Source organism: Mesoplodon mirus (assembly GCF_964341445.2).
Source record: "Mesoplodon mirus genome assembly, chromosome: 6".
Lineage (NCBI taxonomy): Eukaryota > Metazoa > Chordata > Mammalia > Artiodactyla > Ziphiidae > Mesoplodon > Mesoplodon mirus.
In genome coordinates this window covers 144,535,605-144,551,061 of record NC_138982.1, presented here as the reverse complement: position 1 = coordinate 144,551,061, position 15,457 = coordinate 144,535,605, and the positions used below count along the sequence as shown (strand labels likewise).

Sequence of the window (15,457 nt, the reverse complement as noted above, 5' to 3'; positions counted from 1 at the left end):
ACGGGGGTCGCGGGGCCTCGGCCGTGGCGCGAAGAGCGCGGGAGAAGGACCGGAGAGCACAGGGAGCGCCGGGAGAGGGCGCGGGGGGGGAGGCGCGCGGGCTCCTGGGCCGCGAGGGCGGTGCCTCCCGCGCGCGTCAAGCCCCTCCCACGCGCAGGCAGCGTCTCTTCCGATTGGGCAGCGTCGCCAGGCCGTCGGGGTGGGGCGAGAGTCGTCGCGTCCGGGTGACGTCTCCCGAGGGCGTCGGGAGGGGTCGTCGGCGTCCGCAGCACTGTCGGCGGCCGCGGCGGCGGGTGGGAAATGGCGGAGTATTTGGCCTCCATCTTCGGCACCGAGAAAGACAAGTGAGTGAGAGCCGGCCGCCGGGGTCCCGGGCCAGAGGGGCGGGCGGCGTGCGGCGGGGCTCGGCGGCGGGGCCCGGGAGTCGGCGGGAGGCCCGGCGGGCCGGCGGGGGGAGGGGCGGGCGGCTCTTCCGGCCTCGGGAGTCGAGCGCCGCCGCCTCGTGCGCCCGGGCGGGCGGGCGATGGGCCGGGCGGGTGGCGGGCTTCCGCTCAGGCGGCGCGGCCTCTCCCGCCGGGGGCTCCTCGGCGGCCCACCTACAGGCGACCCTGGCCCCCGCGCCCCCGGCACTCGGAAGCCGCCTCGAGTTGTGCTGAAGTTGTCAACATTAACGATTCCCCCAACTTTCATCTTTTAATGTCGAGTCGGGCAAGCGGTAGTACAAGCTTCGCCCGCGTTAAATCGTTAGATAACTTAGGGTCCTAACTGTTAGGGTTTTATCCGCTTCACGAGCCTCTTGTGTGAGTTAAGTGGTGATCGGGCTGATCATAAGGACAGTTGATGTGAAAAAGTATTTTGGAGATTACGGGTTTAACTAACCATAAAAGACATAATCTGATTTTAAAATACTTTAAGATGTAATTCCAATATAAGAGTAAGATGGGTGTTTTTTCTTTTATTAGGTTGTATATCTTTCGTAATCAATTGTTAGATTAAAAGTAAAACATATAATTTTGACTTTGCCACGTATTAATTTCCAGTTTATTCACTGAAGTTTAGACTAAAGGGAATGTTTCCAGACATTTTGGAGGATAATTCTTATTTGAAAACCCCAAGACTAAGCTTAATCTATTCTTTGAATAAATGGTTAACATCTTGGGTTTCTTTAGGGCTGTACAGGGCTTACGTGAATATGTTTTTAATGATAAACTCCTAAGTGTACTATAGATAATGTTTTAATACCACTTGATCAAACACTTTAAATTGTTTCTGTTTTCCAGGATGCAGTCTATCTTGTAAAATGTCTTCTTTTACACATTCTAGAATTTCCTGTGTTGTTTGGAAGAGGGGGTTATATTTTTTCCTAGCAAAACTCACAAGACAAAAGCATCAGTCATACTCACTCCAGAAACATTAATTGAGTGTCAACTCCAGGCCAATCTCTGGGGACTCAAAGATGGGTAAAATTTGGATCTTGTTCTCAAGGAACTCAAGGAGTGAGGGGGTACTTACCACGTAAAGGATAACTAAAGTAAAACGCATTAAAATGTATTAAGTGCTATGGAAGAGGTGTGTGCTCCGAAGGCTGTGGCTCCAGAGGCGGCAGCTTGGGGAACATGATCTTGAATGGATTGGCCAGCTCTGCTGGAAAAAGAGGCTTCTCGGAGTTTGCTGAAGAGCGTGCAGTGTTAATTTCACTCTTGAGCTTACGTTAGTGTGGGCCATGACTTATGTCCCATGCAGTTTTTTTCCATTGTTCTGGTAAAAAGCTGCATAAGGTGGTGTCTTCGCTCTTGCTCTATGAAACTCTTAGTTCAGAGGTTCATTTCAATGTTTTTTATATTCGTTCTATAAATAACCACATTTCAGTCTGTTGGTGCTGTATTGTAAAAATCATGGCTATAATTCAGGAAACTTGATTATTTAATCTAGGTTTCTCATTTCAGGGAGACTTGTGGGGTTTTAGTTTCCAGGAAACATCTCGACTCCTAAAAAATGAAAATGATGATTCCCGCTAACCTTTTTTCTTTTCTTTTCTTTTTCTTTTTTTTTCAATTTAAGCTGGAAGTAAAATGTAGGTCTATACCAATTAAAAATATTAAGCTAATTACACGTGAGGTTATGGACATTTTCTAAATCTAAGCATAGGTTAGCCTTTCTAATATCTTCTCTGTGATAGTAAATCACGTGTTTTACATCTTTTCATTTTATTTCAGTAGTTTAATGAGCACACTAGAAAAGTTTTGACTGATAGGCTAAATTCAGTAATTAACTGGGCATCATGAAAAGAGAGTCATCTCTGGAAGTACAGGACCAAGGATTGTTTTAATTATATGGTATAGTTGGGTATTAATTGTTGAGATGGGTTTTGTCTATTCTGGGATATTCTTAAAATAAGCTCTTTATTTTCGAGTGACTTCCTGAAGATGTAATGTTATATACTCAAGTGAAATAATCTGAAGCAAGACCTATAAGTTTGCAAATACATGTAGTAATCATTTTCCTCTCCTGATAAATTTAGACTTTTCCACTTTTATTGCTATCTAATAATAAATCAATGGCTAGTTGATCTTCATGGTCCATCAGATTTCACTGAGGCCCTTTGACCTTAACTCTGGATGGCCCTTGCTAAAACCTTGAATCTACAGGGTAACTTTCCCACCTCTGCAAGTCTAAATTTGAATGGGGCCCACTAGTAAGAGTTCATAATTCATCATAGATGGATTATGCTGAGCCACCTTGCATTGCTGTCACGCTGGCTGGAGTGCTAGTTTTGATTTTATCCGGATGGCCCAAGTATTGGAGCATTTTAAGGGAGGGCTTTGCGATATGGGAACAGAAGGTGGCCTTGTGTAGTTCCTGCAGACGGGGGGCGGGGGGAATTCCCCAATAGCTTGTTTTCAGTGTATTGAAACCAGGAGGAATGGTTTGCTTCAGGCCTCTTTTTGGAAATTTCCTATTGGTCTGGTGTCTTGGGTGAGGGAACCTGGACTTTGTGATTATTTAGATAATAGCAACTACATGTAATGAGCACACAGACGGTACATCTGATTCTGGTTCTCGGACCGGTGCCATGTTGGCATTTTCCTCAGTTTACAGATGGCTCCTGAGACCCGGACAGGGGCGGGCTACTGGCCCAAGTCCAGGCAGCTAGTAGCCGACTCAGGATCTTGACCCCTCGCTACACCGTGTTGATGTCCTCAAGAGAGAATTTCATCGTGGAAGACTAGAGAACAGAGAGGTTTTAAGTTAAATACAGTTTTAGATTAACTTAACGTACAGTTTAAGAGGAAACCATGTAGCGGTACAGTTGACCTTTGAACCACGTGGAGGTTGGCGTGCTGACCCTCTGCACAGTCCGTAATCCAGTCTGAGGTTAACTCATAGTCAGCCCACGTCTGCTGTTCCGAATCCTACGATTCACCCAACCATGGGTCGTGTAGTACCGTAGGATTTAATGACTAAAAAACCTGAATATAAGTGGACCTGCATAGCTCAAGCCCGTGCTGTTCAAGGGTTAACTGTAGTTGAAAGTGGAGGGGATTCCAATGCAGAGGAACCAGGTTGGAATTAGACTGTTCTTCATTGAAAGAGTACCATGTTTTTAGAGGGGCAGATTGAAGCTGAGTAGTTCTAAAACATGGGAAGGTACCTATTACCAGTAAAAACAATGTGCCTATGCTTTTGTGAAGTAAAAGAAACGTAGTTTGATAGCATTTATCATGTTGATGACATATTTCCATCTATTTGTTATCTTCCCAGCAAAATAATCAGTTCTTATTTTCCCTTACAGAGTCAACTGTTCATTTTATTTCAAAATTGGAGCATGTCGTCATGGAGACAGATGCTCTCGGTTGCACAATAAACCGACCTTTAGCCAGGTTTGTTTGTTTTTCCTTTTTTTTTTCCGTTTTCATGTAAATGATCAAAACTTCATGTACTTTACAGAGGCAGTTAATTTCCATGTGTTCATAAGCAGGGGGGTTTTTTCTATAGTTTTATTTTCCATTTGTGTTCATCAATGTGTTTGTTTAAATGAGAATGAGGCAGGTGAACCACCCCTAGCGGAAGGGTCTGAGAGCACCATTCCCTGTTTTTATCCTTAGAAAAACGTGTTGGCCGTGCCTGGCTTTCACTGCCTTACCACCCTCCCTGCCTCTCACAGGCGTGGGCTGGGAGGGGCAGCCGGGCCTGCGCTGCCTTCCCCTCTGCTCGCTGGTAGATGCAGAGCTGGCTTCCTGCTTGTTGCTCTCCAGGCAGTAGAGGTGGGTGGAGCCACCTTAGAGGAGATGCGTGTGCGGTTGTCAGCAGAGCCGTCACACTGTGCACGCAGGGGCTCTCCAGTACCCCTGGGTGTGTCCCCTCTGAGACCCCAGCCAAGGACCCAGCAAGTTGTACCATGTCATTAGAAACATGAACAATGAAAGGTAACGTTAGAAGACAGGCATTTACTTTCAGTTTTTCATGGCCAGTCTGTTCAGTTAATTGAGAGATGCCTGTTTCCTTGGGCTTGGCTATGTTGTGAGTTCAGATCAGTCAAAAATGGTGATTTTTGATAGTTTATTTTTGGCTAATTGAAGAAAAGGCAAGGGTTTACACCCTGCAACAGATCCAGTGAATTAAAGGGAGAAAGCACCTCTGCGAGGAACAGAAAACTTCATTCCGTGTTTACCTGAATGTTTGGATTTGAAAAGAATCTATACTTCAGTCTTTCCAGACTGAGGGCTCTTGAGCTCCTTCAAGCCGCCCGTGCAGCCTCAGAACCACTGTGTATAAGTATTTAGGAAAGTCAGTCAGTTGTTGTAAGAAAGAGACGGTATTTTCTAATTTAATAGCTTTGAACATGTCCCTTTTGAAATTCAGAATATTGGAGAATTCGCTTTACGTTTTCTGTTTGTTGTAATTTTTTTTTAAGTGCTTCCATTATGAACTCAATCTCCCTCACTAGGCCAGTGGCCATGATCCCGTTAAAGTTTGATGGGGTCAGGTGTATGTGTTAACTTGCACATCTTGTCTTGATTCGTTTGGTTGGCTTTAGGTAGTCCTGACCACCTGTGATTTTAATGGAACTGAATTACTCCCTTCAAGTGAAGTTTCTTTTATTATTAAACAGCTACTGCCAGATGACCTGAGTGAGAGCTAAAATGAATTTCCTGTTGGATCACTGAGCTCAGTATAGCTTTCCATCAGAGCTGTCACACACTGGCGATTGCAGTTAAAAAAACCAAGTGCGGTTGGCTTTGGGAACATCGGAGTCCTGAAGTGGTTGACTCGGGGCGGTATCAGTGGCTTGCAGAGAGGCCAGGCCCTGGGGGTGGGTCTGTGTGGTGACCGCTGTGCTGTGTGGCTGGCGGGCATCCTCCCAGGTGGGTTTCCCAGAGCAGACGTGCGGCTGAGGGACCCGCACGACCATTCCCCTTGACCACGCAGCTAGAAGCAGAGCCTGCCGGTTCTGTGAAACCACTTACAAAACTGCTTTGGATACACGTTGAGACTGAATATTTATTTTCTTAAATCACGCGGTTTATTGGTTCAGCTTGTAAATCTCTAGCATAATTCAGTGTGGGTTTCTTTTTAAGCTTCTTACAGTGATGTGGACATTAAGATTCATGTGATGCTAGCCTACTAACTTAAACATGGTTTGTTTTTTCAGACAACTTGAGTTTAAGAAGAACGGTACAATGTAAGGTTTCAAGTCTGCCTGATCCAGTTTAAAGCACAAGGGCTAAAAGGATTTTTTTCCCTTAAAAGAAGGATTGGAAAAGAGCAAATGTTTTAAGCTATTGTATTATGTAAACAGAGATCCCACCAAGAAAATGTAAATATGATAGTTGTCCATGAGAGTTAGGAAACCCATTCGGTGTGCCTGTTTCCTACGAGATCAAGAGAGCTTGATGGACTACATATACTTGGGTTGTGCATTTGGTTTAAAAAATTTTTTTTCATATGGGGAATATGATTATAATGTGAATTTTTCAACATCATAGTGTCTGCTAGCTTGAAGTATGAGGAAATGTTAGTGTTCTGTTATTTACCTTGTCTTAAAACACTTCAGTGACGTGGGACTACTCAAAATAACAATTACAATTTCTTCTTGGTTGCTGGCTGACTTGACCTAAGTCACTTGACCTAAGTCACCGCTCAAACTCTGTTTTCATAATATGATGGTTTGGGTGTACTCTTCAGAAGACAAGTGTCTGACTTGCAGGAAACAAACAGCAGGCGTTGAGCCATTTGCAAACAAGTTGTCTCTTTGCAATTGTCTGATATATGCACAGCAGCCAGTAGAATTCCCCTTTTTATTTTTTTTTCCCCGCAGACCATCTTGATTCAAAACATCTATCGTAATCCCCAAAACAGTGCACAGACGGCTGACGGCTCACACTGTAAGTCCCACAGTTGGAGAAATTTTTTTAAAACAATGGTGTTAAAGAGCCCACTCTTAATTGAGACAAATAGTGTTGGCTTCTGCGCTGCTGACATAGAGCTGTTGCAAACAGGACACGGTGCTGGAGGTCCTTGGCGCACACAGCAAGAACTTGATACTTGGCCGCGTTCAGCAGGCTGGCCGGGAGGTCACTGGCCGGACCTCTTCCCACAGTGGACGTTTGTTAACGAGAGGGGTCCGGCCCTGTGACACCCAGACGTCACCAGCCAGTCACTGGTCTTCACAGTGACTGAACCCCTGGCAATTATTAAGTTCTTTCTGTGAAATCAAAAACCTTAGGAATATTTAGGATTTAATAAGGTAAGTTGCCCAATAAGTGTGGGTTTTATTTCACCATTATAATTTTTCCTCTAGGAAGTAGAGATTTCATGATACGTAATTATTGTATTTCTCTAATCCGTTTATACAGGCACTCTTTCTCATTTGTTCATTAAAAGTTTCCTGTAACAGGAATATTTTGGTAGTAGCCTGCCGAGTTGTTTGCATTCTTAACTGGATTGGAACTTTGAAATGGAGAATTTTTACAGTCTGTGACAGAAATACAATATGAGCATGTCATGGGATCTCTGTTGCATTGCAGTGTCAGGGTGCTCCAAGACAGCCATCAACTAAGAGAAAACATCTCTGCTTCGAAAGAAAATAACTTGCTCTTTTTTCAGCACTGAGTCTTGACTGAAGTGATCGCCACAGGAAACCGGTTAAGTGTTTACATTTAATTTTCCATGATATAAAGTTGTTGCGTTTTGTATTTCAGACCATTGCCCTCTTGAACATTTACCGTAACCCTCAAAACTCTTCCCAGTCTGCTGACGGTTTGCGCTGTAAGTTCATACAAGTTCCTTCCCTGGTTCCCTGGGCTTGCGTGTCAGAGCTCAGCGTCAACTCCATCTGGTCTGCCGCTGTAGTGTCAAGGACCACCTTTCACTAGAGGTGTCGAGAGCTTGTGTCCCACTGACCCCATGGAAACCTCTGTTTGAGATTGGAACTCGTGCCCACTTATTTAGGAAGGAAAAAGTGACTGGAGAGGGTGCCCTTGACAAGAGCGCGGAGCTGCTGCTCTCCCTTCCGGCCCCTTGGCCGCCATCCGGGGGGGGGTGTGTGTTCACGCTCTTCCCGCTAACAGGGAAAGTTTCTCTGACTTAAAAAAAAATTGTTCTGAAATTGTTTTTCAGATTTTATTTCTTATTAGACTTTTTTCCCCTTAAACTCCATTTTGGAGATCATGCTTTGAACTGTGAGAGCCCTGTTCCGAGAATGTTTCCCAAGTAGGGTCCTCCAAATTGCCCTGACCCCGAGTGCAACACGAGTCCTCTGTGGACTCCTGTCTTCATCAGATACTTTATGTAGGTATTTCCAACTTCAGGAGTTAGTTTATTACATTTGGGGAATAAAGGATACTTGGTAGGGAATAGCTCTAGACTGGGCATTCAGTAGACATTACTGGTTTCTTCAGGTAATGGGAAATGCTGAATTTAAGTTATGGATGTGGTATTTACTGAGGGGTATCTTTTAGGGAACAGGAGAAATACTATCTGGAAAGTTAAACTACAGTTTAAGTTTTACAGCTGTTGAACCGTAGAGTGAATTTAGTCATCTGAGGATAAACTGAAACGAACATCCTGGACTCGTGTTAAAATCAAGGGGTCCAGACCAAAGGGTAGATGCTTCTCATTCACCAGTTTGTTTTGAAGCTGTAAAAAATAGATCACAGAATAATACCACGAGGTACCTTTGGATAGCCACAAACCTGGATCAAATACACCCTTGGCCCAGAGCCCCTCAGTTTATAGGGTGACCTACAGTGGGTGAAATGGTCCCAGCAGCCACCACCTCCTCAAGCTGGCCCCAGACTGGGAGGCCTTCCAGTTCCGTGTGTGTGCGTGCACGGCGCCTGTGTCTGCAGGGGAGGGACTGGTACATTTTTCCTGCCGAGACACTAAATGTTTTTCGACGCTAATGCTGACCTGATAGAGAATTAATTTCTTTCCCTGAATCTGATGGTAGCAGGATTTACTTGGTAGCCCTTGATTTAAAATACCTGGTTTTCTGTTTTTTAAAGAAATGAGATCAATGGGTGGAAGAAACTGTTTCTCTATGGACTGATTAAATAATTTTGTAACAGCCCTACCCTGGGGTAGAAATGAATGAGAAGTAGATGACTGAGTTATGACAGTTAATCACTCTTTGCCCTGCTTGTTTTTTCGGGGATGCGTATGCTTTATTGACAGAAGAATGTTGGATTAGTTCTCTGTGTCTATATTTGCGATTCACAGGACTCTTGTTTTGCATATGCTACAAAATAAAAGTTTAGCTGTACTAAAGACTACAATTCTGGGGTCCAGATTGTACAAATTAAACACAATTCTGATTCTGCAATTTAGCTAGGTTCATCAGTTTCCTAAAATTACTGGCTCTTTTTAACGTACCCTTTTATCTGTAGAAAAATAAGCTGTCTCTGCTCTGATTAAGCTTAAAAATGAACCCCAGTTGAAGAGCGTTTCTCTAAGAAAACTGGATACTTATTTAAAATATATCGAGTCGTGTAAATACGTTTTTAATTGAACAGTTTTTTAATCACTCATCTCTGCCTTTTAGGTCATTTTGATTGACTCAAAAATTTTAACCAGAGTATAGGAGATAAGATATGCCCGCTATCAAGCATTTTAAAATATGAACTTTACATACATTTTTTAAATACGATATTCTGTTATATAGTAACAATAGAAATTCTAAGAATATAGCCAGTATTTTAACAGCCACCAAAATTTGATTCTCAGTATTGCTAAAACTTTTTGAGTGTGTAAATATTTTCTGTCTTCTCATTTTTTCTAATGTGGAGAAGGAAATTTTAAACATTAAACTCTGCCCTTGGAGTGGGCTTCCCTTGACTAGCTTTTCTGTTGTTTAGAACCTGATTTCGGGTCAGGGAAGAAGGCACGTTCACGGTAGCTTTTAACTCGACACAAGCTGTTGAGTAGCCATTGTTGCCTAACGCACGCAGTAAGTTCTGTGTTCTAACACGAGCTGGATTCCTAGAAATCCAAAAGTAACTAAAATGCAGGGACACCCCCTCGCCCAGCTCCAGTGGCAAGAAAGTGAACTTAAATCATTGTCAGAATCAAACACTGAAGTTAGTTCTTGTCCTTGAGGTAAAAAGTTTTCCAGAGAGCTCGGGAACTGCTCGCAGGCAGCGCAGTGTGGATAGAGCCCATGGCCACAGCCCAGCGCCCTTAGCGGGTGCCCAGAGGGGGCCGCCAGTCCAGGAGGTGGCCTCTGGAAGGTGACAATTAAAGACAGGCTGTCCCAGCCTCAAAGCCACTCCCTGGTCTGGCTGTTTGGAACGTCAGTTTACTGACACACCAGCTTTGTGCTTTCTCAGATTTAGGTTCAGAGGACGTTAGAGTTTGATGGTAAGATTTGGTAGGAGGATGATGAGGATAGAAGGTAAATTTGCACAATCTATCCACACAGCTGACTTGATTTCACTTAGTGCATGTGACTTATGAAGGATAAACTGGATGAAAATAGTTTGAAATATAAAATAATGCTTTCTTCAACGAAGCATTGTAACTTCCCCTTTATGCGAAAGAGGGTGTTCAAAATACTGTAATTGAACTTGGTAATTATCCTACTGAGTCTTTATTTTCGGTCAATTGGGTTTTAATCGCATCAGAAAGAATTTTAATAACATTCTGTGTGGCTGCTAATTGGTAAAAGAAGCTAGTCAGGAACATAAGCTTTTAATCATTTACCCTGATTTCAGCTTTCATTTTAACCTAATAAAGGAAAGGAAAAAAATCAGTGTGATTACTTGGCCTGTATCTTAAATCTAAAAAGGAAGAAAATTTTCACTTAAAAGTTTCTTAATTTGAGAGTCAACCTTTTCCTCACACTTTCTGAAAATGTTGGCCCTTTGATGCTGATTAAAACTTGTTGTGATTTTAACATTTTAATAGCCAGAATTGAGATTGTCATAAGGGGCATTTAAAACTCTCACCACACTTTAAAATTTTAACAAGTGGCTGTGTAATGCAGTGTCTTCAGTCTCCAGTAGAACGCAGCTCTCGTTTTCTCTCTAGACAATCTGATGTGTGTTATGTAGCAGTTTGAGTTTAAGCACAGAGCTGTCTCAGTCACGGTTCCCCGCTCTAACCAGCAAGATGTCTGTTGTTCTCAGGTGCTGTGAGCGATGTCGAGATGCAGGAACACTATGATGAGTTCTTTGAGGTGAGCTGTTGGCTGAAACCCACTGACCTGTTGTTCACCCTCTGTATCTGGAATTAGGACTTGTCTCCATTAATAAAAATGCCTAAACGTGAGTTATGTTCAGTTGTTCTTTTATTTCTGTTGTGATCCTCAAACCACTGTCCTCCCTTCAGGAGGTTTTCACGGAAATGGAGGAGAAGTACGGGGAGGTGGAGGAGATGAACGTCTGCGACAACCTTGGAGACCACCTTGTTGGGAACGTGTATGTCAAGGTAGGAGTGAGACGGCAGGTGGGGCTGAGGAAGGGTTAGTGCTCTTAGCCGCTAACCTCGAAGTTCCACGTGCTCGGCCCTGTCCATGAATTCGATGCGCTGACCGGCCCTCGTTGGCTGCGGCTTGGGTCCGGTGGCCAGCCTGCGGGTGCTGGGAAGACGCAGGGAGGGCCCCGGTCGGCGGGTGTCTTCAGCTGTTGGTTAGCAGCTGTTGGACTGGGGAGAAGAAGCTGGTTTATATGTTTGGTTTCTTCTCCCCCCCCACCCCTTTTTTTTTAATAAAACTTCAATTGCCTGCATAAATCATGACGTGTTCTTTTAACCAGTTGAATTTGAAAACCATGGCAACATACATGGCATGAGCTTGGACCGTAGCAAAGTTCACTCATTGTAAAAAAAGGGTGGCCTGGTTCTTAAATTGCTCTCCGACATTATCCCACCCGAATTACTTTACCTGTGAGCAGGTGACGCATAGTTGAGTCAGTAGTTGAAGACATTTGTCATTGAAGTGTGCACGGCAACGTTTCTGCCTTGCCTTTTCAGTTTCGCCGTGAAGAAGATGCGGAAAAGGCCGTGATTGACCTGAACAACCGCTGGTTTAATGGCCAGCCGATCCACGCCGAGCTCTCCCCTGTGACCGACTTCAGAGAAGCCTGCTGCCGCCAGTACGAGATGGGGTAGGTGTGTGCAGGCCCCGGGGCGCCCTGGGCGGGTGGGGGGCACGCACCGCATGACCCCGTCTGTTCTCCCGCAGGGAGTGCACGCGGGGAGGCTTCTGCAACTTCATGCACCTGAAGCCCATCTCTCGGGAGCTGCGGCGGGAGTTGTACGGGCGCCGCCGTAAGAAGTGAGTACTCGAGTGAACCGTGACTGTTGCTTAACCAAAATACTGTTTTCAAGTAAAGCTTGGCTTTCATGTCATTTCTCTTTAAAAGGCACTGCTTAGAATGTAGTGCATATTTTAAAATGTAACATGTACTCTTTGAAGGACATTTTCCACGGCACGCACGGCTTCCTCCTCGTCAGGTCGAGATCAAACCTTAGTAACTGAGGAAACCGTTAAGCTGGTGACCACTAAAATTAGGTTTGTTTACACGGTGCTTATTCTCTGATATCTGGACTTCCTTTACGTGCTGCCTATTTCCACTGGGGTTCCTTGGTTTTTATTGGCTTGGGCAGGTTTCTTTGGCTGGGGGCGGGGGCACCGCCCTGTGGACCACCAACAGTTGGGCACCGTTACGTGTCTGGTCCTGTTGCTTAAGTGCAGGTGGTCGTGTCACCAAGCAGAGAAAAGGCCAAGGTGTCAGTGTGACGAGTCTCCTCTCCTACTCAGATCACTGAGTTCTGACCCCAGAGGGGTTCTCGTCCCTCTCCTGTCAAACAGATATTTGGAAATGCAGACCTTATTGGTGATTGTTTCATTGTCAACAAAAAGAAGTGTAGGAGAAAAAGAACCCTGGCCTCCCCTCACCCACGGTGGGCCCGACGGACACCGTCGCTGAGCTGCGTACATGGCGGGGCGGCGGCTTGGCTGGGGCGGGACCTGAAATGGGTCAGATGTGGGGTGAGGGGTGTGTACGTCCCGTTCACTCTGGAGTAGGGTTCCCCTGGCCGTTTGAGCTGGCGCCACAGGAGGATGTGATAGAGAAGGTGTCACAGCTCTTCAGTCTGCAGGTGCCCCTTTTTATTTTTATTTTTTATTTTTATTTTTTTTTTTTCTTTTTGCGGTATGCGGGCCTCTCACTGTTGTGGCCTCTCCCGTTGCGGAGCACAGGCTCCGGACGCGCAGGCCCAGCGGCCATGGCTCACGGGCCCAGCCGCTCCGCGGCATGTGGGATCCTCCCAGACCGGGGCACGAACCCGTGTCCCCTGCATCGGCAGGCGGACTCTCAACCACTGCGCCACCAGGGAGGCCCCAGGTGCCCCTTTTTATCCCTGACACTTGAATGTCTGAGACGAGGGCACATCTTACAGCTCCAGTTGTGGCTTAATTGGCAGCGTTTTCCTCCTTTGTTGGCCTCATCGGCGCGATGAGCTGCAGTGTTCAGACGTGTCAGTCCCCGTCCTGTATGTTGCGTGCTGCGGTGTGGGTGCCACGGTGTCCTTTCCTGTCCTTGATTGCAGGCATAGATCGCGGTCCCGCTCTCGGGAGCGTCGCTCTCGGTCTAGAGACCGTGGCCGCGGCGGCGGCGGTGGTGGCGGCGGGGGACGGGAACGCGACAGGAGGCGGTCGAGGGACCGAGAGAGGTCTGGGCGATTCTGAGCCGTGCTGTTCTTGCCGCGTGTCTGCTGGGAAGTGTCGTCCGTCGTTGGTTGACCGAGCCAGTTCATAATGGGAGTTTTTTTAAAAAAAACAACAAAAAAAACAAAGATGGGTTTCTGAATAAAATTTGTAGTGATACAGAATTCCTGTGTGACTGATTTCTTGTGCCAAGTCTTTGTTTCCAGTCTCTTCCTTTACAGACCTGCACATACATCATTGGCCCTTGAGGTGAAGGTATTACATCAGTCACTTCGGGTATAAATGACACGCCTACTGGTTAAGGGAAAATTCATATGCGAAAAAGGCCTGTTTCCTATGATCCGCATGTTAACAGGTAATCCAGTGTTTCTCTTCTGAAGCTGTTAGCGGACTGGAGTGGAAGCCCCGCAGACTGCACTGGCGTCTGCAGGAAAGTTGATCTCTCGACCAAGCGCAGTCCGTGGAGCCTGCAGTGTTGGGTTCTTGTCCGTGAGCTTCTGGTTTTGCTCCAAGGGCTGCCTTGTGTCCTGAGACACGGGTGGCACGTAACACGGGGATGCGCTCAGGCCCTCGCGTTTCTGTTTCACCGACTCATGGCTGCGTCGTAAACCACTGAGGGACAGGAGCACAAGCCCTGTGATCACATCTGCCTCGGCAGAACCTTCCTGTCTGGTGTTACCTTCCCAAACCATCTTCGTCATGGCACCGCAGGGCAGTGTGACTCGGGGCAGCCGTGGAGTTGTGTCCCAGTTCCTGCCGTGGCTGCACCTCGGCTGAGACCACAGAGATTCTCTTAAGAGAAAGTCTTACCCAAAGGCAAACCGAAACACGGTTCCAGGTGACCTGCACACGGCACTGCGTGGCATCCCCGTCTTTCCTCACGACAGCCCCAAGCACAGTCGCCCGCAGGCGTCCGACCCTCTTACCCATTCCTGGGAGGTGTGCCTGCTGAGTTGGGGGAGACACACTACTTCCCTGACCAGTTTGTTTCCTGGAAGTCAGCTTTTATCTGATAAATTATAAAAAATGATTTAGTGGTTACGTTAGTTTTGTTCAGGTTTGCTGTCTTGAAATTTTGGGGTTTTTTTGTTTTTTTTTTTTTTGCAGTAGTAGGCAGATGATTTTGGATAGAGTGGCACTTTGAGTCGGTGGTCTAGGAAGTTATCTTTAAACCAGTTTTCATACTCCCAAAAGAGTACCAGTACTTCAGATTTGCAATCTAAGTTTCGTCAGAGTTGTGGAAATTACTGAGTCATTTCCACTGCATCTGAAGGACACAACGTGACAGAATTTTTAATTTGTATTTCTTAACTTTGATTAGAGTCACCTTTTCCTGTGAAAGTCTCTAGTTTCAAAAGTAAATGAAGATCCCTGGTGGTCCAGTGGTTAAGAATCCGCCTTCCAACGCAGGGGACTCAGGTTCGAGCCCTGCTCGGGGAACTAAGATCCCACATGCCACGGGGCAACTAAGCCCGTGCGCCACAACTACTGAGCTCACATGCCTCAACGAGAGAGCCCGTGTGCCACAACTACAGAACCCACATGCTGCAGTGAAAGATCCCGCGTGTGGCAACTAAGACCTGTTGCAGCCAAAAATAAGTAGACTTTTTTTTTTTTTGAAGTGTCATGAAAACTTTGTCACCGAAATCAGAAAGAGGAACTTACAAAGTAAAGGGAGAGGAACGCTGCCGCCCCGCCCTCCACACCCTAATGCAGGTCTGGAGTGAAAGGCCGTTGAGGGCAGTTTGGTCCTGAAGCTGCCCCGTGTTGCCACTGGTTTGGGCATGCTTGGACCTACGCACGTCAGCAAGGAGCGGAGCGGCTCAGTAGAGAAGCCCAAGTAAAGGCGGCAGCACCCAGGTCCAAGGGGGGTTTAGTTTAGAGAGGCGGGGGGAGCTTCCCTGGTGGCGCAGTGGTTCAGACTCTGCCTGCCAATGCAGGGGACACGGGTTCGAGCCCTGGTCCAGGAAGATTCCACATGCCGTGGAGCAGCTAAGCCCGTGTGCCACAGCTACTGAGCCTGTGCTCTAGAGCCCATGAGCCACAACTGCTGAAGCCCACACTCCTAGAGCCCGTGCTCTGCAACAAGAGAAGCCACCGCAATCGGAAGCCCGCGCACCACAACGAAGAGTAGCCCCCACTCGCCACAACTAGAGAAAGCCTGCGCGCAGCAACAAAGACCCAACGCAGCCAAAAATAAGTAAATAAATAAATTTTTTTTTTTTAAAAGCCACTTGAAATAATTGATTTGTAATGAGGACGGGCCCAAATATTACTGCAAACGTTTCT

The 15,457-nt window shown here is 46.2% G+C and overlaps 1 protein-coding gene across 2 annotated transcripts; it reads left to right on the top strand.

The window, feature by feature from the left end:
- The first annotated feature begins 229 nt into the window (after positions 1 to 229).
- Positions 230 to 13,332, top strand: U2AF1 (U2 small nuclear RNA auxiliary factor 1). 2 transcript variants are annotated; one of them, XM_082624833.1, is made up of 8 exons: positions 230 to 344; positions 3,794 to 3,881; positions 7,203 to 7,269; positions 10,626 to 10,675; positions 10,828 to 10,926; positions 11,470 to 11,603; positions 11,681 to 11,773; positions 13,051 to 13,332. In XM_082624833.1, exons 1-8 carry the CDS (start codon positions 301 to 303, stop codon positions 13,187 to 13,189), a joined length of 714 nt encoding a protein of 237 aa, XP_082480959.1. In that variant the 5' UTR covers positions 230 to 300; the 3' UTR covers positions 13,190 to 13,332. The 2 variants fall into 2 exon arrangements, with proteins under 2 accessions (XP_082480959.1, XP_082480960.1); XM_082624834.1 differs by lacking the exon at positions 7,203 to 7,269 and adding an exon at positions 6,320 to 6,386.
- The last annotated feature ends 2,125 nt before the right edge of the window (positions 13,333 to 15,457 follow it).